The sequence below is a fragment of the Chenopodium album genome, chromosome 2 (assembly GCF_948465745.1).
Source record: "Chenopodium album chromosome 2, dcCheAlbu1.1, whole genome shotgun sequence".
Taxonomy (NCBI): domain Eukaryota; kingdom Viridiplantae; phylum Streptophyta; class Magnoliopsida; order Caryophyllales; family Amaranthaceae; genus Chenopodium; species Chenopodium album.
In genome coordinates this window covers 7,053,688-7,078,031 of record NC_137835.1, presented here as the reverse complement: position 1 = coordinate 7,078,031, position 24,344 = coordinate 7,053,688, and the positions used below count along the sequence as shown (strand labels likewise).

Here is a 24,344-nt window from a genome sequence, read left to right as displayed (position 1 = left end):
TATCGTACGATGCACGATTTAGTTAGAAAAAAAAAAATCAATAAGAGAGTGTAAAACAATTAATCATTAATATGTTTTTGATTAATTGATGTTCACACTTTTATTTATTTTTAAGAATTATTTTTCCAATTTTGAATTTCGAAAGACAAAAATAGGATAAAAAAAATGATGTCATAAGCAAATTGGAGGGAAATTTCTTAATGATAAAATGACATGTGTACACCGATGATTTAAGTGGTTTTTTTTTTTAGTTATAGTTTTAGATTTAATTTGTCACTTGCCCCTTAGCCCCTTGTCCCCCTTTCTTCAAGTTAATGTAAGAGTTTTACATGATCAATATATCAATCTCTTTAAAGACACCATTTTAATTACTTTTATGTACGTATTACATTATTTTATTTGTCCATTTTGAAACATTATTTTTTTTAAAAAAAAAGTAGCTTTATTTAGTGCCTAGTGGGAGATTAGGATAAGTGCATATATACGAAATACAAAGCAATGAAGTAAAACAAATAATCCAAGCATGTTCGATCGTGAGCGGCATACTTACCAAAAGAAGAAAGTGTATTCCTAATTTCCTATACATTGACTTATAAATGTATTACATTTTTTTATACACAAATGGTTCAATTCATTTAATAAAAATAAAAAAGTACAACTCCATTTTCTAATTTTAGTAAAAAATCTTAAGTTACTATAAATAATCTTGTTTTAATCTCTATCTTAATTACATAGCCAGCTAGGAAAAAGAGAGCAATGACGACGATGATAATGGTGTTGGTGAGTATAGTAATGTTGTCAATGACAATAATGCCGTCATCAGCAATTTCACCATTTGATGATCCTCCAGGAATACCAATCTGTTGGGTAAAGCTGCAAGATTGCTTTGCAGGGGAAATAGCGTTTCATTTAACTGGGAACATCACATTCAAATCATGCTGCAATAAGGTGATCAAACCACAAATAGCTAATATAACATGCTTTTGTAGTATCAATGACTTCATTCAAACATTTCCTCCTGATCAATCAGCTGATCTTGCCTCCGATTACGACTTTCTTGCTAATAAGGCTCTTCATGATTGTAAAATTGGCTCTACTTTTGATCAACTTTGCAATGGTATGTATGCTAAGCCATGTATCGCCTTTCATATTCTCTTCGTTTTTTAATTTTTCCTTCAAGAGTAAGTAAAGAAAAAGAAAAGAAGCAAATTAATTGATAAATGTATGTCATTCAAACTGTTGCATTATTTAACCTAGTAAATATACTACTTGATCAATAAGTAAGTTAATTAGCCCCTATCCAACAACTAATGTACAAGCAATATAATAAACACATTGTTATTCGTGAACATTGATTGATAAAAATTTTAACTGATAAAATTATGTTATTTCCTATGCAGGGGTGAGTAAATCCAAGAGTACAGGTAAATCAAGTGAAGAAGGGAAGACGTCAGAATTGGCGAAAAATGGTGCCGCCAAGATTGTATCAGTTATTTATGGTGCACTTTTTGCTTGGACGATGATAATCTCTTTATAATTCAAGGATCATATGTCATCGCAATTTGGATCAGTTATGCTCATGAACCTTAAGATATTTAATTTTTGAGGGGAAGATCATATGACAAACATAATCCATTAATCCATGGGGCTAGTTAATACAAATGAGGCCCGTTTCGTAATGGACTCACTTAAGTTATAAGGCTCATAATTTATTTTTTTTGACCTAGTTATCAAGATTATACTACCTCCGTTACATATTATGTGCAACAATTAGACATTTTTCCTCTCTACTTTATGTCAAATCGTTGCAAATAATATGTAACGGAGGTAGTAATTGGATAGAATCAAGCGCTAATCTATACTCCCTCCGTCCTTTAATACAAATCCTCATTGTAACAATTATTACTCACATAATAAAAAAGAGAAAGATACTTTTAATTTATGGACTGAGGAAGTACTATATTACAAGTCGTTCCTATGATGCCACGTGACACTCCTCATCACTCAATGTATATGTCACCAATCACCATGTCAACCAACTTTTTAAATTTATTTTTTGAAAGACATGTCAACCAACTTTTATTAGTATTTTAAATTTCACATAATTAACATTATATATTTCTTTTAAATTAGAGATTATTTAATTTATTTATTACTCACAAGATTAGAAAATAAATACATACTTCCTTTGTTCTTTTTTACTTGACCCGTTTCTTTTATCACGTTGTCAATGCAAAACTTTAATTCTCAATAACTTTAATTCTCAATAATTAAAAATTATATATTATGATAGTACTTATTGAGACGAATTCAAAAAAATCTCACATGAATATATGTTTGTCCTTAAATATTATTCACAAAAGACGGTCAAATAAGGGGTGGTGAATAGTGTAAAAGTCAAAGCGGGTCAAGTAAAAAAGAACGGAGGAAGTATGAGGTAAAAAAATCGTAATTTTTGAGGCAACGCCCGGATCACACACTAGATATACAAACAGTTGAACATTATTATCAAATTAAAGAAGTATAAAGTACAAATTCGATCTTCGACATCGTCCTGGACACACTAGTTTTCAATTTAATAAGGGGTAGCTTTCAATTACAATTTTGTATCCGTATGTTATATAACAGCTCAACATCTTCAATCGTGCCAACCAATAACTAATCATCTTCAATAATAGTGAGTAGCATTATACACCCCTCCTAACGGAGTATATGCTTATCCTTAATATTAACAAAATATATCCTAAAACCTATGACAAAGAATATAGATTATATATTCTCTATTAGATACAGTACTATAAATAAACTTTTAGATAATAGTCTTGTGCTAGAAATTCATTCATAAAAATGGGTATTATTAATGTCATGTTGATAGTCGGTTTGGTATGTTTGTCAATGACTATAATGCCCTTGTTTGCGCAAGATGTGATGAGTCCAACCCCTGCTGTTTCAGGGTCATCAGATGCACCAGAGTGCCTAAAGAATATAGGAAAATGCACGGCTAAACAAATCAACCCAAACGATCCATTTGCAGAGATAGACTACTCAAAGTGTTGCTCAGAGTTCAGAACTGGAGTAGCCGATCCAAAGTGTTTCTGTACTATTGAGGATACTTACAAGAATTATACTCCACCTAATATTACTGCTTTTAATGGAACTATTGTTGAACCCCGTAAACCTCCCTTCTCCGAAGTCGAGCTGGAATATAACAAGATTTTTCAGAACTGTAGTATTGACACCACTTTTGCCAAATTGTGCGATGGTATATATATCAATGATGTCCTCTTATCTCTCGTACATGTTTTTATATGTATATTCGTTAATTAGAATTGTCACATATTTCTATATTTTTATTTTGAAATCTTAATATTCTTTCATTCTCATGCAGGTGTAGTGACTAATTCTGAGAGTGAGGCGGGGAGGACGATGTCCACTAAGATCATATCAGTTGTGGGATTGATTCCTGGTGCACTTTTTGTTTGGATGATCATCATGTCTTAATTAGGGATCATAGTTCAAATTATTTAAAAATAATTTTAAATTGGGATTGTTTTGAGTGAAACGGTGAAAGTTGGGATTGTTTTTGTCATTTTTTCCTTAATTTTATAGGGATTACTCATTTAATTTTACAGCGGTTACTTCATCGGTGTTATAAAGTTGTTCAGTATTATTATAGCGATTACCAAGTCAGTGTTATAGAGGTTACTTTGTTCTTTTACAAGTGGTCAAGTGGCATGGCTAGCCGCACACAATACCCACTATACTAAAAAAATATTTGAAAATTGTTATAATGATCGTTTGAAGTATGACTACCATAATGTTTTAATGTTTATGTAGTTTATAATTGTCATATTTTCCTCCAAGTTATAATATATATTACGGAGTACTTTATTTTTGGCATAAAATGGTGTTATCAACATTTTTTATTTATTTAATGTTTTTTTTTTTTTTTTTTTTTTTTTTTATAGTTCTCGATAAATTTTTAATTTTGTGTTGGATTAAAATTTTCAAAAATTATATTTACGTTGTAGATATTCAAAGACTAACTGTGTCCATACTATAATATAATAGTCATATTATTCAAAGTTGATCGATCATATTATTTATTATTAAAATAATATAATAGTCATATTTCTAACGAGCGCGGTAAACAAAATATTATATTACCTTTACACCATCTAATGATATGATACCATTTACTCAATTACCCGTTGATATCTTATTTACAAAAATACCACGGACGACTAGTAATGTTACATACTTACATTATGTATTATGATGTGCGGAGTACTAATAAGACTTGTATTAGTTATTAATATATTATACCAAACAAATTAGCCCAACACCAATTTTTTACTTATCTAAACTTATTAACCCTTATTGGAACTTATTTTAGTTATAAATTAAATTTGGGTAGCTTTGGTTAACCCTTACAGCGCGTTTCTGGTGCGGCTGGCCGCACCATGCGGTAGGGTGCCAAATTAGCAAATGATAAAGTAACCCCAGACAAAAGCAACCCCTGACTGACTTAGTAACCCTTGACCAAGAAACCTCTGATTTAGTAACCCAAAGTAACCCCTAACCGACCTAGTAACCCCCAACCAAGTAACCCCTAATTGACCTAGTAACCCCTAACCGACCTAGTAACCCTTGACCGACCAAGTAACCCCGACCTAGTAACCCCTGACCGAACAAGTAACCCCCGACGACCAACTGACACCACATTTTGCCCATTCACTCCCGTACCCACTCCCCCACGCCGTCAACAACCACGCCACCACCTGACCACCAATTGTCGTACCAACTGTGGTACCCACTGCCCCACGCCACTACCACAATTCATCGAAACCACAAGATCCACCTAATTCATCAAGTACAATCTTTGGAATATGCTCACGTTTTCCAGAAATTAACAAAAGCAAAAAAAATAGAAATATCATCCTACTTTATCAACAGAAGATATCTTCATTGATTTACAAAATCGAAGAGGTTTGGAGCTTGATGCAATTCCTCATAATCTCTCCTTCAAATCTGCAATACACCACAAAGATGAAGACGACGACGGAGGTGGAGGTCGATTTGGCTGATTTCGCTGGCAAAGATGAAGACGAAGACGACGACGCGGAGGTCTGGTTGGTTTAGAGCTTTCACCGGCAAAGATGAAGATAAAGACGACGACGACGACGGAGGTCTGGGTCGGTTTGGATCTTCGAGGAGCTTCAATGACAGCGAATCGTTGACGGCGATGGCGATCTAGGTTGGATCTTGGAGGAGAGGAGAGGAGAGAGAGAAGAGAGAAAATACAATTAAAAAAAAAATTATGGATGGCCGCACGGTACGGCCAGCCGTATACGAAACTTTGTGTAACCCTTATCACAACTTATCTGAACTTATTTTCATGAACTTATCTTATCTAAAATTATCTGAACTTAATAACCCTTATATGAACTTATCAACCCTAAAATAAGTGGAAATAAGGTGAACAGAACAGGGCCTAAATTTAACAAAACCGAGGCCAACGAACTCTTATCCGCTGCATGGGCTTTATCGGCACAAGGCTCAAATTTGACTGGGCCTCAAATCAATAAAAATGCATATTTCCTCCATATTTTAAAATTTGCCCCATTATGTTTTTTGCCCTATTTAAATGATATATATATATATATATATATATAGAGAGAGAGAGAGAGAGAGAGAGAGAGAGAGAGAGAGAGAGAGAGAGAGAGAGAGAGAGAGAGAGTAAGTAATACGAAGTAAAATACAAAGGGAGTATATAATATTGTCGTACACATTAAACTTGTATATTTTTAACTCATCAGGAAAATAAATGGATTATATTCTCTATCAAGAGATTGAGCAACATATATAAAATTGAAAAGTTGAGATGATTTATTGATACCCCTTCCGTCCCTTTATTAGATTCATTCCTATTTCTAGCATTTATTATATAATAGATAAAAGTAGGCATTTAATTTAGAGACGGAGGGAGTATCCATTAATAGGTGGTGGTCTTCTCCTAGTTTGGTAATATCCGTTGCAAGTTGACATTAATTTTGTTCAATAGTCAATAATTAGAAGAAATTAGAACTAAGATTGACCTTGCCAATTAGATTTCCTTCCTAAGATTGACCTTGCAACTTTATATTGTTCCCTAGATTTCTATTACCTAGAATACTCCCTCTCCTCTCCCACGTAACCCTATAAAGGCACTCGGAGATCATAATTGGAAAAATGCCATGCTTGAGGAATACAATGCTCTTATTAAAAATAAGACGTGGGAGTTGGTCCCTCGTCCTCGTGATGTCAATATTATTCCTTGTATGTGGCTTTATCGCCACAAGAAAGATGCTAACGGTGTTTTTGAGAGGCATAAAGCCCGACTTGTTGTCAATGGCAGGAACCAACAGGTTGGAGTTGACTGTGATGAAAATTTTAGCCCGGTGGTCAAACCGGCAACCATTCGCACCGTTCTTAGCATTGCTTTATCTAAAGCATGGTCCATCCATCAAATGGACGTTAAAAATGCATTCTTGAATGGTGATATTGAAGAGACTGTATACATGCATCAACCACCCGGTTTTCGTGACAAAAATAAACCGGGTCATATTTGCCTCCTCAAAAAGGCTCTCTACGGGCTCAAGCAAGCTCCTCGGGCATGGTACCACCGATTTGCTACATTTGTGTCAACTCTTGGGTTCATACATAGCAAGTCCGACCACTCTCTCTTCATATATTGTCATGGAAAACAAGTTGCCTACATCCTTCTCTATGTTGATGACATCGTCCTCACCGCATCTTCCGACACTCTCCGCAAGTCTATAATGTCCAAATTAAATTCGGAGTTCGCAATGAAGGACCTTGGCATACTTAGCTTCTTCCTTGGGATTTCGGTCACACACCATAGCAATGGCATATTTCTATCACAACAAGCATATGCTATGGACATCATAGCTAGAGCTAACATGTCTTCATGCAAACCATCATCCACCCCTGTCGACACCAAAGCTAAATTAAGTGCTACTTGCGGTCCACCAACAGAGGACCCTACTCTATATCGAAGCTTGGCCGGTGCTCTACAATATTTAACATTTACCCGCCCCGATATCTCATATGCAGTCAACAAGTGTGCCTCTTCATGCATGACCCTCGCAAGGAACATATGCAAGCGCTTCACCACATTTTACGATACATACAAGGTACTTTGAATCTAGGTCTACATTTATATCCATCCTCTCTCTCGGGGTTACTATCCTACACCGACGCTGACTGGGGTGGGTGCCCGGACACGAGACGCTCCACCTCCGGCTATTGCATTTTTCTAGGCGACAACTTAATTTCTTGGTCGGCAAAAAGGCAGCCCACCTTGTCTCGATCAAGTGCCGAAGCCGAATATCGTGGAGTGGCAACGTGGTGGCCGAGTCCTGCTGGCTACGCAATCTCCTTCTTGAGCTTCGTTGCCCCGTCAAGAAAGCCACCGTAGTCTATTGTGACAATGTAAGTGCGGTATATCTCACCGGCAATCCGGTTCAACACCAACGCACTAAACACATTGAGATGGATATCCACTTCGTTCGTGAAAAAGTCACTCGAGGACAAGTTCGAGTGCTGCACATCCCCTCTCGATATCAAGTGGCTGACATTTTCACTAAGGGACTGCCTCAAATTTTATTCAAAGACTTTCGTGATAGTCTCAGCGTTCGATTACCTCCCGCTACGACTATGGGGGTGTACTAGATACAATGTATATATTATTCCTAGGCTATCACATTAATGATTGTATAGCATTTCCCTAGTTTGTATATTGTTCCCTAGATTTCTATTACCTAGAATACTTTGTATTTATACACGGGAAGGAAATGAGAATAGCAAGGAATACTTTCCTAACACACAACTTTCACTTTAAATACGTATCTTTAATTTTCAATTTAGTAAATATTTCGATAATATACATTAAAGTTTTTGTATTCATTTTTTATATTCATTTCCCTTTATTATTTATGTTGGTTCAAGAAATTATACATAATTTATTGTATGCCTAGTGGGAAATTATGATAAATACAATTGCAAAAGAAATACTCTCAACATCTTCGATCGTGGGCAGCATATATATACTAACCAATTATAAGAAGAAAGTTTTACTCCGTAACATACATTGACTTTAAGATTTATTGCATATTTATATACACAAATGGTTCAAAATATTATAATCTCAACATTTCTATCCCATTTTTTATACGCATTTATAAATTTATTTAGGAATTTAGGTTCCTATAAATAGGCTTGTTTTCATCTCTTAATAACAAGTTTTAAGGAGTACGTTGCGTAAATAAATCCTGTCAAAAATAAATAAAATAAAATACGTCGTAATAAGAACGTAAAACAAGTACGTGCATTATTACGTGTTCAACATGGTTTTGAGTGAGAGATTGAACAAAGAAATGAGAGTGATAGTAATGGATGGAATTGTAATGCTGCTAATGACAATAATGCCCTCATCAGTGAATTCGAAGGATGAACCAGTCTGCTGGCAAAAGATGTACGAATGCATTTCGGGGGCATTACGGCTACAACCACTTACAAGCTTCGACTGGTGTTGTCCGGAGATCAAAGCACAAATGGCTGCTGATTTACCATGCTTTTGTAGTACCGAAGACGTTATTGTTAATAGGTCTCTCAAGGATTGTAAGCTTGGCTCCAATTTTGATAAATTGTGCAAGGGTAAGTTGCCTTCATTTCTCCTTGTTTCCTTCTTTTGTTCTCCAATAGAAAATCGCATGCTCATGTTAAGCCCAAGAGATTATAAACCAATCCTGGACCTCAACCATCAGTTTAAGTTTTCATGACAAAAATGTCACATACTCATGTTAAGCCCAAGAGATTATATATAACTGACAAATTAGAGAGAAATAGAATAGAATGACTTGATTATTATTTGAAAGAATTCAATGTGTTGCCTTTCTCATTATGAACGACAGATTATATACAATGTACAAAGAATAATCTACGCCTAGAAACTAGGAACTGATTAGCTATAATATGGCAGAATATTAGCAAGATAATCTCCTTAACAAATTAGGAGATATGTACAAAATATATACAAATATAGAATATATGAAACATATATTCTAACATACCCCCGCAGTCGAAACGGGAGGAACACGAACGCTGAGACTGTCTCGAAAATCTTCAAATAGAATACGAGGTAGGCCCTTCGTAAAAATATCTGCGATCTGATAACGGGAGGGAACATGTAAAACTCGCACCTCGCCCTTAGCAACCTTCTCCCTGACAAAATGAATGTCCATCTCGATATGTTTGGTACGCTGATGTTGTACCGGATTCCCTGATAAATAAATGGCACTCATATTGTCACAATAAACCAGAGTAGCCTTATGAATAGGAAAATGTAGTTCAAGCAATAAATTGCGGATCCAACAAGAATCAGAAACAACATTAGCTACTCCGCGATACTCAGCCTCAGCACTGGAACGTGACAAAGTTGGTTGTCTTTTGGACGACCAAGATATTAAGTTGTCACCTAGAAAAACATAATAGCCGGAAGTAGAACGTCTAGTATCCAGGCATCCTCCCCAATCAGCATCAGTATAAGAAATGAGCTTAGTGATAGAGGATTTATACAAGTGTAGACCATAAGAGAGAGTACCCTGCAAATAGCGCAGGATGCGTTTGAGAGCACTCATATGCTCGTTCCTATGATCATGCATATGTAGACAAACCTGTTGAACTGCATAAGAGATGTCAGGTCTAGTAAAAGTGAGATACTGTAAGGCACCGGCCAAACTGCGGTACTTGGTGGGATCCTCATAAGGTGAATCTTTCGAAGCACTGAGTTTTGGTTTGGTGTCAACAGGAGTCGGGCAAGAGCTGCAATTGGCCATACCAGCTCTTTCAATGATGTCTGTGGCGTACTGTTTCTGGGATAAGAACATACCATTAGCATTGCGAGATATAGCAATTCCCAAAAAGAAGCTTAGAGGTCCCAAGTCCTTCATAGAAAACTCGGCACCCAAAAGAGTCATAAAGTGCTTTTTCAAACGATCTGATGAAGCTGTAAGAATAATATCATCAACATACAACAAAATATATGCCATATCCGAGCCCTGACTGTAGATAAACAAAGAATTATCAGATTTACTGTGAGAAAAACCAATAGTGGCAACAAAATCTGCAAAACGCTGATACCAGACCCGGGGAGCTTGTTTAAGGCCATAGAGAGATTTCTTCAGTAAACACACATGATCAGGGCGAATTTTGTCGCGGAAACCCATGGGCTGATGCATATAAACTGTTTCATTGAGATAACCATGTAAAAAAGCATTCTTGACATCTAACTGGTGAATAGGCCAAGATTTGGAAAGAGCAATGCTAAGAACAGTACGAATAGTAGCCGGTTTGACAACCAGACTAAAAGTCTCATCACAATCAACACCCTACTGCTGTGTTTTGCCATCACCTACAAGACGGGCTTTATACCTTTCAAAAGAACCATCAGATTTTCGTTTATGGCGAAAAATCCACATAGACCGGATTACATTGACATCCGGTGGCCTCGGTACCAATTCCCATGTTTTATTAGCAATAAGAGCATTAAATTCATCTAACATTGCTTCTTTCCAATTAGGGTCACGAATAGCACTAACTGGGTCTTTAGGAAAGGGAGATATGGTAGTGGTAGTCATGGTCGACAAATTATAAAAATATTTCGAATTTGGTTGGATGATGCCATTTTTAGCTCTTGTTGTCATTTTATGGGAGTTAGTATTGGGCTGCTGAGTGGTAATGGGTGTAGGGCGGTCTGGGGAGGGATGGTGGGCTTGGCGGTGAGCTGGCCCAGTTTGCAGAGGTGAAGGTGAGAGCGAATTGAGCTGCTGAATGGGTTCGTGCAATGTAACAGTACCGGGGGTAGTACACGGGCCTGATAAGGGAGGCCCAGCAGGAGAGTGATGAGAAGTGGATGGGCTAGAGAGAGTAGGCCTAGCAGAGGAGTTGGGCTGTGGGGGGTCTGTTGACGCCACGGGCCGTAGAGGAGAGATTGGGTCAGTTTGGTGCGCTGAAGTGGGAGGAGTCATGCTTTGGTTGTGCAGGTGGTGAAAAGGAGGATTATAATCCAGAAAATTATAGTCATCTTTGTGAGGAGAGTGAAGCTTAGCAAAAGGGAATTCGGTTTCAACAAATTTCACATGACGACAAATAATAATTTTTCCACTAGACATGTCAAAGCATTTTGACCCTCTATGATTTGAGGCGGGACCAAGATAGACACAAGGAGTGGACCTTTTTTGCAATTTGTGAATAGAAGTGGATGGGAAGAGAGGGAAACATAGGCAACCAAAGACACGTAATTCCGAGTATATGGGATCACATTGGTATAGAATTTGAGTTGGAGACTTAAATCCTAGAACTTTGGTTGGTAGAATGTTAAGGAGATATGTGGCCATTTCTAATGCGTGATGCCAAAAAGAGAGTGGAAAAGACGCACGAGCAAGCAAGGTCCGGATTATATTGTTTATGGATTTTATGTGGCGTTCGGCTTTTCCATTTTGAGGTGATGTATGGGGACAAGAAAGACGATAAAGCATGCCATGGTTATTAAAGAACTCTGATCTTTTAAAGTCCCATTAACATATTCCGTGCCATTGTCACATTGAAAAGTCTTGATATTACAAGTAAATTGTGTACGAATTAGACTATGAAAGGACTGAAACAAGTGTTTGACTCGAGATTTTTTAGCAACAGGAAACGTCCACAAGAATTTACTGTAATCATCAAGAAAAAGAACATAATAACAATGGCCAAATGTACTCATTACAGGTGAAGTCCAAAGATCACTGTGAATAATATCAAAAGGAGAAGCAGTTTGCGACATAGAATCATAAAACGGTAACTTAGAAAGTTTCCCAAGAGGACAAGAGGAACAAAAAGTTTTACAAGCCTTATTGCAATCAATAAGATTTTTACTCCTAAGAGCCCTAAAAACAGCATCACCTGGATGTCCTAATCGGTTATGCCAAATATCGGACGAAATAGCAGTAAAAGCTGAATTATTGATGTGAGGAGTGGCTTGATTGATGGAGAATAGAGGATAAAGGTCACCGTTACTGTCACATCTCACTAGTCTGGCTCCCGTCTGTAAGTCATTAACGGAAAAACCAAGGGGATCAAATTCAACGGAAACTGAATTATCTTTTGTGAATTTGCGAACAGATATTTAATTCTTAATCAATTTTGGAGCATGTAACACATTGTTCAAGTGAAAAGGGGGGTAAGGGCGAGGCAAAATAGTACTACCGCGACCAACAATTGGAACTAGATGTCCACTACCCACAACAATGTTATTATTTTTAATGCTCGAATTGAAATAAGAAGAAAAAATACCTTGGTCCGAAGTCATGTGAGATGTAGCGCCGGTGTCCATGTAGAAATTTCCATCCGACTGAGAATGGGATAGAGCATTCATTGCTGCTTCGATGTCCGTAGGCGTGTAGCTACTGCATGAAGATGTGGCATTGAATGGAGCTGCTGCAGTGTACGCTTGTGGACGTGAGCCTAAGAGTCCAGGCCCAGTAGGACGTGGCCCAGCATTTGAAGCAGCACCGGTTCTAGGGGCCCAAGAAGCAGCAAGGTAGGGGTATGGTGGCGGATTGGGCCACTGAGCCATCCAAGGTGCCCATCCGGCCCATGGCTGTTGCTGCCAATTAAATGGCACAAGCCTAGATTGCTGTTGGGCCACTTGCGCATTTCCATTCTTGCTTTTCCCAGAAGACTTGGAGTTCGACTTCTTTGGCTTGTTTCCCTTGGAGGTCGAACGTGAAGAAGCAAAGGTGCCGGAGTCCGAGCCATGGTGGTTGCCGGAGCTCGCGACGAGGGCAGATTGGGTGGCGGAATTTCCCTCTTTTGCCAAGCGGTTTTTGATAGTTCGCTCTGCAAGTTTGAGTCTCGATCGACAACTCTCAAACGAAGGCAAAGGTTCTTGGTTTTGAATAATGTCCACTGTTCCAGCATAGGCCTCAGGCAGCCCGACCGTGAGCTTTAGAACCAATCTGCTGTTGGAGATAGGAGCATCAACATCGGCAAGACGATCGGCCAATGATTTGATGTGATTACAATAGCTATCAATTGACGAGAAATTCCCGAAATCAAGGTCAGCAAGTTCCTCTTCAAGATGAGTAGCCCGAGAAGCCTTGTTATCCTGAAACATAGATTCGAGACGAGCCCAAGTGATAACTTGTTATTTGATACGATTTTAGAGTGATTTCGAACCTTGTTTACTTGGTATATTGGCATTTTGGTTCACTTTTACTCTATTCTTGTTCAACTTTTGTGTATCCCTTGCTTCACGGGTTGTTAGTGTTTTTGTTGGGTTTTTAGGTTCAAAGGTGACCATTTGAGGCATTTGGATGATAAACCGAGGTTAGAAGCCGAAACAATGGAGCAAAACCGAAGAAAAGTGAAGATAAAGGCCTTAGAGAGTCTGCACGGACGTGCAAAGTATGGCACGTCCGTGCAGAAGTGTTCCAGCACGACCAGAAGCTACTGCCTACTGCTTTCAAGGCCTGCACCTCCGTGCAAAACTCAGCACGTCCGTGCATGATCCTGCACGTCCGTGCAGGTTGCTCAGCCAAAACAGTACCTTCTGCCTCCCAGGTGCACGCCCGTGCCAATCTCAGCACGTCCGTGCAGGTATAGCTGCACGTCCGTGCCAACCTCAGCACATCCGTGCTGACCTGTAGCCGTGCCCGACTCTTGTTTTCTCCGTCCTTTTTATTTGGGGGTCTTTATAAATAACCTTGGAAGCTCATTTGTACGGCATCTAAGTTTTTAGTGCCTCCTCTTAGTTTGCAATTGTAGAAACACAAATATTCTCAAATCATTAGCTAGATTATAATTATTAGCTTGGAAATTTGATTCTCAATCATTGTAGAAGACAAGTTCCACCATTGATATTCAAGTTGAAGCTTCTAGTAACATTTTCTCACTCTTCTCTTCCATTTTAATTGCTTTGATTGTTAATCATCTTGCTTAATTCTTGTATGCTTAGATTGTTATTTAGCTTAATCTTTGGTTAATTCTTGTTCATGAGTTACTTGAAATCCTTAATTGCTTTAATCTACATGGATTGTGAGTAGTCTAATTTTCTAGGGTTTGGGTAAAACCCTCAATGTAGTCACTAATTACTTGTTGCATGTGTTAATTTGGTAATTGTTGGGTGTTAATTAGTTGAGCTTAAGTGGTTTAATTGCTTAGTTCTTGTATATGGCCATTGCTAGAACTATTATCTAAGCTTTCTCAACGAAGGATCGAGAGATGAACTTGAGTTAGCTCCCTTATGCTTAATTGACTTGAAATACCATGAGAATAGGAATTTCCAGTCAAGGGAATGTTTTTGTCATCGTGATTATGCTTTAATACTTGTTTTATGCTTTGTAACCACGAGAGTAGGTTGTTTTCATAATTCGAGTAATCCCTTTAGCTTGAGAGAGTAGTTGGGTGCTTTAGATGACTTCCCCTATATTATCCCCTTTAATTACCATTGTTTGCTACTTGCTAATTGTGATTTGTGACGAAATTGAGTGGTATATCCCAAGCCCTAGAACTCTCTAAATATTGTTAATCTCCCCCTAGCTTTAGTTAACTTGAACTAGCACTTGTTACATAAAACCAAACCAATTTCGACTTCATTTAGCTTATTTATGCGGTAGTATTTCGGTGGTTGATTCAACGCCTCTCTTGGGTTCGACCCTTTCTTACCCTTGCTATTAGCTAGTGAGACCAAGATAGGACTTTATCTTTGGTAGGCTCGACGAAGGCCTATCACCAAGCCCCTTGAGCGGTGTCGTCTTTAAGCAAGATAGCATGAAGGAGATCCGTGGAGATAGTCCCATAAATCCACTGAAGTACTGCGGCATCGAGACGTTTCCACAAGGCTGGGTCTGCAGCTTTGGATGCGGCATAGGCAGCAATCTCCTTCTCCTCCGTAGGAGGTATGATGTGGTGATGCAAATCATGAACCCTAACAAGAATCTTGAATAAAGCCGCCCAAGAGTGATACATACCGTGCTCCGCATCCAATGTGATAGGGATTAGGGACTTGACATTGGTGATTGTTAGAGCAGGATGAAACTTAGGGGATTCGGCCATTAGAAAGTGCAGCGGAAGAAGAAGAAAAAGATTGGGGAAGATAGGTGTTTGTTAGGGAATTTGGATCGAAAATAGGCTGATACCATGAAAGAATTCAATGTGTTGCCTTTCTCATTATGAACGACAGATTATATACAATGTACAAAGAATAATCTACGCCTAGAAACTAGGAATTCATTAGCTAGAATATGGGCAGAATATTAGCAAGATAATCTCCTTAACAAATTAGGAGATATGTACAAAATATATACAAATATAGAATATATGAAACATATATTCTAACATTATTCATCAATGGCTTGAGTATTTATACAAAACCTAAGCTCATAAGATAGGAAACAATCTTCCTAAAAGATATACGTCTAACCATAAACCCTAAAGATATATTCTCAAAATAATATCTTAACATAAATATCCTAATTAAATATATTATTCTCTTAAATGATATATCTACGGAAAATATATCACACATATATTTTCCGATATATATTTTCCGATATCTCTAACAATAACTCATTTTTTGGCATTATATATATCAAGTTAAGTTTTTGGTTGCATTGAGGTATTCCTTTAGTATGGTATAAGAGCAGTCGTGACAAGAATGTCACATGTTCAATCCTCATCCAGCCCTCTAGTGAAATATTAAGCATTGTATATTGTGAAACCCATGTTGCATTCACGTTTCAAACCCAATATGTTATTATCATGTGAAAGGGCATGATATAGTATATGCTTCAATTCAATCATCAGTTTAAGCAAAATTTAGAACGAAGTAAATTACTTCGTATGATCTTATTAGGAGTGGTCGGTGTATCATCTTAGACAAATTTCAAGTAGGAAGCTCTTCAAGGACTTCAGCATTCGAATGTCAAGCATTGTGCAAACAACTCACACAATGAACGAGTACACATCTATCTAGTACAATTGTACTCGTATGTGGTGTAACAATATATTACCAGTATAATGTAATGTTGTTCCTGATACAGATGTGAATAAATCCGGGAGTGGGAGTAATTCTAGTGAGGCGGGGAAGCCGCCAGATACAGAAATGGTGAAAAACAGTGCTACCAACGTTGGATTACTAGTTGGATTAGTTTCTGCCTCAGCCGCACTTTTTGCTGGAATAATGATTATATTTTAATCAAGTTTTTTCACAAAATCAAATTTATGTACAAGTACAAAATATACGGAGTATATTATTTGCTATGATTATGATTTTTTTATAAAAGTTTTTTTTTTTTTAAAAAAAAAAATGTTGTGGTGAGTGTCTGAGTGATGCTAATAGACTAATACTTTAATTAATAGTATGGGTGTTGCTTCCCCTTGATGGGTTTTTCTAATGGATGTATGTCTATATCTAAACTTTATTATTATTATTATAGTTATATACTAATAAGCTTTGTATAAAAATGTATTAAGTAAATGGCTAGTTGCCAACACTTTATTTCAAATACGCAAAAAAGTACAGTATTTAATAAAATATTGAGTTGTGTATAAAACGTACAATTGCAATTTATATGTAATAGTCCAAGGCATTGCGTGAGCCAAAATACTAGTTAGTGATAAATTCGCATATAATTATGCTAATCATAATGCTAAAGCTTACTTTGCTAACCAATATTTCTCTTGTCAAAAAAAAAAAAAAAAACAGCATTTCTATTAAATAAATTATCAAAATAAAGGTATAGGAGTAAGAGATGGGTCATGAGATTTGATTTTCTCTCTCGCTTTTAAGTGATCCTTGTATCGGTTTTAATTACCTGCGCTTGTAATGACTCTCTAAACACCAAAACAGATATCAAAAAGTATTTTGTAACAATGGACTAATACTCTAGGTGCATACTCTGTTGTAGCCTTGTAGGCAACTAGGCATTGGGCAGAACAGCATGGGTGCTAAATGGGCCATTTTAATGGGGCATTTTATTGGGCCTATTGAATAGCAAATTGGACTATGTTATCCTCTTATAAATAGATTAATTGACCAAAACAGGTGCACCTAGCTTGATCCATGGGCTAGTTATACAAATGAGGCCCGTTGAATGGATAGCATCAAGATTTTTTTTTTTTTTTTGAAGCAGCATCAAGTATTAATTAATTTTCTATTAACAGGTAGCTTTCAGCCCCTTAAGTCTTAGTTGGAAATTACAAGTTTGTAAGCTAAAACAGCTCAAACACCCCTAACATCTTCCTTCAATCGTGCTAATCAATAACTAATCATCTTCAATCGTGAGCACCATTATACTTACGTACCTAACGGCTTAATCATCCATCCTAATGATATAATAAAAATATACTTGTATTTGACTAATAACCATATTAATCCATTAATTAATCCTTATCAAGCTACTATAAATCAACATTTTGATCATCATCTTTGTGTACGTACATTTTCTACACAAAATCTGAAACTCTTTCACAAAAATGGGTATTAACAATGTCATGTTGATAGTCGGAATAGTATGTTTGTCAATGACAATAATGCCCTTGTTCGCGCAAGAAATGGTTAGTCCTACCCCTTCTTTGCCAGGCTTACCAGAACAACCAGAGTGCTTAGCGAATATAGGAAAATGCGTGGCTAAAGAAAATGCGCACGTAACAGATCCAACTACCAAGCTAGACTACTCAAAGTGTTGTTCAGTGATCGAAACTGGAGTAGCCAATGCAACATGTTTTTGTACTATTGAGGGTCTTTATAAGAATCTTACTCGTGATCTTACTGCTGACCTTAAAAATATGTCTACTACTCTTAATGTTACTTACAAACCACCCGCCATTCCTCCTTTCTCCCAAATCGAGCTTGAATATAACAAGATTTTTGCTGATTGTAGTATTGACACCACTTTCGCCAAATTGTGCCATGGTATGTGTATGAATTTTCTCTCTCTCTCTTTATCTCTTGTACATATTTTTTATACTTATATTATTCGTTACCTTTATCTTTATTTTTTTCACGAAACAAACATGATACACTACCTCCATTAAATGTTATGTGCAACTTTATAGTATTATTTGTGAGATATAAAATATTCTAAAGTTGTATATATATATATAACATTTAACGGAGGTAGTATAAACAATCAAATGTTAATTTTACTAATTGTTATTGTATGCGGCGAGTTATTTGTATAGTGTGATCCACAAGAGTTAGACTCCGTTCACTTCACCTTATTTTTACTGAACTGAAATTATTTTTGATGAACTTTAGATATTTTTACTGAACTGAAATTATTTTGACTGATTTTCTATTATATTTCTACTTTAGAGATACTGAATTTTACTGCATTGAAATTATTATTGCTGAACTGAAATTATTTATACCGAACTAAACTAATTTTTACGTACTAGAAGTAAAATTATTTTTACTTCACATTATTTTTTAAGGTGAAGTGAATAGGGCCTTAGCTAGCTAGCCAAAAAGGGCAACTAATGCAAACAACTAAAATTACTACGTATTTTACTACAGCAGTCTGTCATACTACATTATTGTACAAATGTACAGTAGAACTCGTATATGTTGACCTTTTAACAATTATATATGTTATTTACTTATATTAATTTGAAATCTCCATTCTTTCATTCCCATGCAGATTCTGAGAGTGAGGTGGGGAACATGTCCGAAAATGGTGCCAATAAGATTATATCAGTTATTGGATTGATTCCCGGCGCACTTTTTGTTTGGACGATGATCATGTCTTAATTAGGGATATCATAACACAGTATTATATTGTAATTTGGACTTTTGGAATGTATCACTATTTTTCGTTTGTCGATTGTGTTGTTGATTTATAATTGTATAAGGGATCAAAATTTGAAATAATGAGAGATATTTTTTCCATTGGAATAATATGTTGCATGCATTTACAAGAAACAAATGAAATATACATACTCTCCCCGTCCCTAAATGAATGACTTTTTTGGGGAGCTTTTACGGGTATTAAGAAACATAAATGAAAATGCAAGTGTATGAGAAAGCAAATAAAAGTACATTGAAAAGATAAATTTATATGGGATCGATTTGCAAATAAAGAGAGAAAGTAAAAAAATTAAATGAAAAAAGCAAAATTTACATGGGAAAACTAATTTTGCTTAAATATTAGTGTAAATTGGAAAGTAATTTAAAATAAATATGATGAACATTTTGGGACTAAAATTTGGCCAAAAGGGTTGTTCTTTTAGCGACGAAAGGAGTATATATATATATATATATATATATATATATATATATATATTTCATTATCATTATAATGAATTGATGCTTTAGTAAATTGTAAATTGTCTTTTTAGACATGTATATACTAACGTCTCATTTGATAACCAATCATAAACAATGATTATATAATGAAAATTGAATAAATAAGTAGGTAAATTGGGGGAAAAAAAGTTGTTCATTACCGTTATCTTTCAAGATGACTTTCAAATACATATAGCTATTTTTTTTTTTTTTTCACGAGTTTCGATTTCCACCAATACCACTTTGCAAGTGGTAATGAATGGTAATGGAAAAACATGAAGAAAACAAATGATTGGGTGATGAGATTGTGGTCTTATGTGGAGATTATAAGTTGCTTTCCATACTAAATTATACCAGTGCCTTTTTTTTTTTTTTTTTTTTTTTTGAGGAAAAAGAGGGAACTTAATAAAACGTAACCAGTAAAAACGTTTGTTTAGCTTCCCATAGGATAGCCCAAAAATACATCCTATGCAATTTCATCGCAAGTTTCAAAAACTAAGTTTAGGCATACAAAAGGAGTTGAGGAACATCTATGCTACAAAGCTGGTTATCAAATTATACAAGTTTCTAATAGCCATTTGCACCACAATTTATTACTAACTATCAAATGAAAAGGTCATCCAAAGTAGTAATATAAAGTTTCTGAAATAATTATTTAAGTATTTGTTTGCAAGGGACTCGAGTTTGTGACCTCAAAATCTCAAGGTCATCATCTCCATCAAACAAGTTTCTTATTGGTTGTCCACAATGGTCTTGCTTGTGCATGAACTTATAGTGGACGATTTAATTAAGTACTATACATTGTATTTTTTTTGGAAATTTTGACTTTTCCTATCTGTCAAACAGGTCGAATCCACTTTTGCTACCCATCAAAACTTTTATTTTATTTTACTACCTAACAGGCTAACATATGCCCTTTTTTTAAATTTTGCTACCACTGAACGGAATCCGTTTATAATTCCGTTACCACCTTCATTACCACCTTCCGGCCACCACTCCCTTCTTTGCCACCGTACAAGCCTCCCTGTCAGCCACCAAAATTAAATCAACCACCCAAGAAACCAACCTTGCCCCCTCCCGTTAGCCACCCAGCTCCCTCCCCCGACCGGCAACCGGCGAACCCATCCCACCCCTTTTCCCCCACAAACGCAACCCAACCCCCTCCCTTTTCCCCTGCTGCCCCGACCCTAGCCACCACACCGAAACCACAATCAAAGATCCGAATCGCCGCAACCACCACCACTACCACCACTCTTCTGCAACACTTTGCTCCAAACCCTAACGAATCGACCCGCCTTAACCTTAGCTTTTCGGCCACCCTAACCCCTAAACCACCACACCGCAACTTTTTTTGGCAAACTTAAATTGATTTCTAGACGAGGTTCGATGGATCTGCGATTTGCTCTGATTTCGGGAATTGATAATGTGGGTGGAAGCGATTGGTGGTTTGAGTATCGGTGGTTGGGAATTGATTTTGTGCGGGTTGAGTGAGGAGGTGGCTGCAGGGGTTGCGATTGTGGGCTGGTATTTGGAGAGGAGCTGCGCGTGGTGGCTGATTTGGTTGCGAGAACGGGGAAAGGGAAGGGGGGTGGGTTCGGTTGGCAGCGTAGGGGTGGGGGAAAGGGAGGGGGGTGGGTTCGCGCCGGCGCCGGCCGAATCTCTGGGCACCGGCCACCGGCATGGGGGAGGGAAGGGGCGGCAGTTGAGGGGAGGGGTGGCAGGGGTGGGTGGTTTATTTTTTTGTTTTTTTGTTTTTTTTATTTTTAATTTATAATTATTTAAAAAAAAAAAAAAACTTAATGGAATTTAAAAAAAGGGCATATGTTAGGTAGTAAAATAAAATAAAAGTTTTGATGGGTAGCAAAAGTGGATTCGACCTGTTTGACAGGTAGCAAAAGTCAAAATTTCCTATTTTTTTTTTTAAAAAAAAATTCTTTTGACTTACAAGGATATTTATGATTTATTAGTCCTTCATATTAGGTGCGTTATATTTATCTAAATTTATTGAACTTATTAGAACACATTAGGCATTATGATAATTTTTTTTTTAATCATCAAACTTAGATAACCTTATCATCTCCTACTAGAATTAATTACGACTTTTTTTTCCTAAATTAAATTTATTTAAACTTATTATCTTTCATAAAATAAGTTAATTGAAATAAAGTGAGTAGAATAGACCTTTATCTCATAATTGAGCCTGGTCCAAGTATTCCAACAGGGACTTTGGTACCTCTAGTCTTTAGACTTTTAAAGCACCAATAACATAAACCATTCAATCAAAGCAATAGTTCTTCTTTAGTTTATTAATTTTGAATAGTAATAATACATAAGAAGTATGTATTATGACAGCAAAACATATGTGACACATTGGCATGATATTCATTAAATATCGTAATCTTAAGATAGGATGCAAAGTCGTTAGGGTTATATATAACATGCATATATTTTTCTTAATCTTATACTAGTATATTATCATTACTATTAATTTTTGACTAGTATGTTCAACTTTTATTTTAAAATTACTTGGTATGAGTCTCAATCAGTCGATGCCAACTCATCACACATTGGTAATTAGGCTTCAACAAGGAATATTCGGGCATCACATGTTATAAATACTCGCATTAGTCGTACATACTCTGTATGGTACTCAGTACATGCCTACATTTGAGGGTGGAAACTTTTTTTATAATGATACGGGGTAATTTTAATTATTATCCTACCTCCGTTTGTTATTATGTGCAACAAAGAGAAATTGTTTGTGAGATATAAACTTTTCTTTTGTTGCACATAATAAAAAACGGATGTAGTATAAAAAATTATATTTAGTACAAAGTAATTCGTATAATAGAGAATATGTATAAGAATTGAGTGATGTGTACCAATTGTCCTTTTTTCCCTTGTACTAATTCACGTACTCCTAAGTCTTAACACTTAACTATCAATATATGTGATTAATAATTTAATACGAAGTATAGTATATGCACCTAGCTATAAGGACATATATTGATTCTGAATATAGAAAATGCAAATATCAATTCAATTAAAATTGAGGGCAATCAATAAGACTATAAGGCCTGGTCATATGTTCAAAACTAACCATCATATTGCGCCATTCTTAACCTTATCAACAAATTTGAATGATTTATGAAGATCGCCACATACCCTTTTTTTTTCATTCTAGGAACCATTGACCAAGCTGATATGAAAATCAACTATAGTCCATGTTGGAATTGAAAGGATTAAGGGCTCAAACTAATTGCAATCAACCCACAACAATGAAGAACATGCAAGCACAAGAACTAAGAACAACCATGAAGAAATTAAAGCAAATAAAAGGGAGACAAAGTTACCGTGGGAAAACCCGAGAACCGGGAGAAAAAACCCACCTTGCACTATGGAGTAGTATTGATGATGAATGAATCAAGATTATAAGCATGAATTGTATAAAATTCCAATGCTCCTCACAAAACCTCTCATAAACCCTCTCTTAGTGTTTAAAGTTTGTGAATGCTTGGAGAAGAAGTAAAACAAAACTATATATAGTCTAGGTAATAAACGGCAATCCAAGGGCTAGCAATTAATCAAGTAACACGGGCTGAAATCGCACCGCAAAACAGGGTCGCAAAGAGGTTCGGCCGAACCAACCCAGGGTTCGGTCGAACTCAGGGTGGTTTGGCCGAACATGTAGTGGTTCGACCACTCCTCCACTTTTGCTAAAAACGCAAAAGTTTCTGTCTTGAGGTTCGACCGAACCTCGGTAATGCCAATGGAGGGTTCGGTCGAACTTCCTCTATCATGCTTACCATTGATTCTTCCTTATGCCTCCAAATATTGATGCATCTCCACACTAATCCTAACAATCTCCCACTTGGAGATAGGATCAATAATGCAATCACCATAGACATCCAAATATATATATATATATACACTTCTTCCTCAAGAGCACTCAACATATTCGTCAAAGCAATTTTTTCACCATAGCGCAACACTCCATCAAGTTAATGATGGAGTTCAATTGAGGTCCTACACAACCTCAATTTGTCACTAGAAACAACCTTAGTGAGCATATCCGCCAGATTCTTTGAACCGGTGTAGGGAATAATTTCAAGCCTTTAAAATCCCACTAGCTTGAACCCCACTGTGATCATACACTAAAGTACGGTGGCGTCCAAAAGGGAAGAAGATAGAGCAAAAGAGTCGCCAACAAGTTTTTAAGGAACTTGTAAACCGTTCATAGGATGAAGGTTACACCCCTTAACAATCCAAGAGATCGTCAACTCCATAAGGTCATGAACCAAATAAGGGTTCGGGGATGATGGTACAAATCCAACCTAAAAGAGATTGAACCTGCCCTAATAATAGACCTTTACTTTATTCTGCTCGTATTCATGTACGCTTTCTGATTAACATACAATCAATAGGTTTAACCCTAAACCTGTTTAATCTATGTTGGTTGAATTTAATGCACAGATAAACTATTATTGGCGATCACTTGAATTATAATCACAATTAACCCTAACAAGATTATTAATTATCTTATTAAGCGTGATTGCAAGTACCAATTCCCTTTAACATGCAATAAAAGGTGATCAAGCAATAACAATATAAAATATGATACATATCAAGCAACATAAAAATAGTCATGATCATGAATAATAATTATAATAATAATAATAATATCAATCATAATCATAATAATCATAATCATAATCATGTTAAAGCATAGCAAGATCCTAGGCATGATACTAACAAGATTAATAACAAACCCTAGCATGTTACTAAGCATTAAAAATCAAATCTTTAGCCCTAACATGATACTAACATGTATTAATATTAGGAAGAATATAGGAAGCATCGTACTTTTAATCATACTTGATATTAAAGTTACCCTAGACATGATACTAGGAATCAAAATAACAATCTAAGCATGATTTCTACATCATAAATCAAT

General features: G+C 36.3%; 4 protein-coding genes across 4 annotated transcripts in view; 3 read left to right on the top strand and 1 right to left on the bottom strand.

Moving 5' to 3' along the window:
• The window catches only part of LOC145581464 (uncharacterized), a 74,485-nt gene that overhangs the window by 9,250 nt on the left and 40,891 nt on the right, over positions 1-24,344 (bottom strand). The window lies entirely within an intron of this gene.
• On the top strand, positions 750-1,735 carry LOC145581455 (uncharacterized). Its single transcript, XM_081638463.1, has 2 exons — positions 750-1,117; positions 1,401-1,735. The coding sequence occupies exons 1-2, from the start codon at positions 757-759 to the stop codon at positions 1,535-1,537; spliced, it is 498 nt and encodes a 165-aa protein (XP_081494589.1). The 5' UTR covers positions 750-756; the 3' UTR covers positions 1,538-1,735.
• LOC145567591 (uncharacterized) lies at positions 8,409-16,300 on the top strand. Its single transcript, XM_081626907.1, has 2 exons — positions 8,409-8,718; positions 16,146-16,300. Exons 1-2 carry the CDS (start codon positions 8,409-8,411, stop codon positions 16,298-16,300), a joined length of 465 nt encoding a protein of 154 aa, XP_081483033.1.
• LOC145581446 (uncharacterized) lies at positions 17,535-18,923 on the top strand. The gene is made up of 2 exons (XM_081638452.1): positions 17,535-18,019; positions 18,747-18,923. Exons 1-2 carry the CDS (start codon positions 17,581-17,583, stop codon positions 18,854-18,856), a joined length of 549 nt encoding a protein of 182 aa, XP_081494578.1. The 5' UTR covers positions 17,535-17,580; the 3' UTR covers positions 18,857-18,923.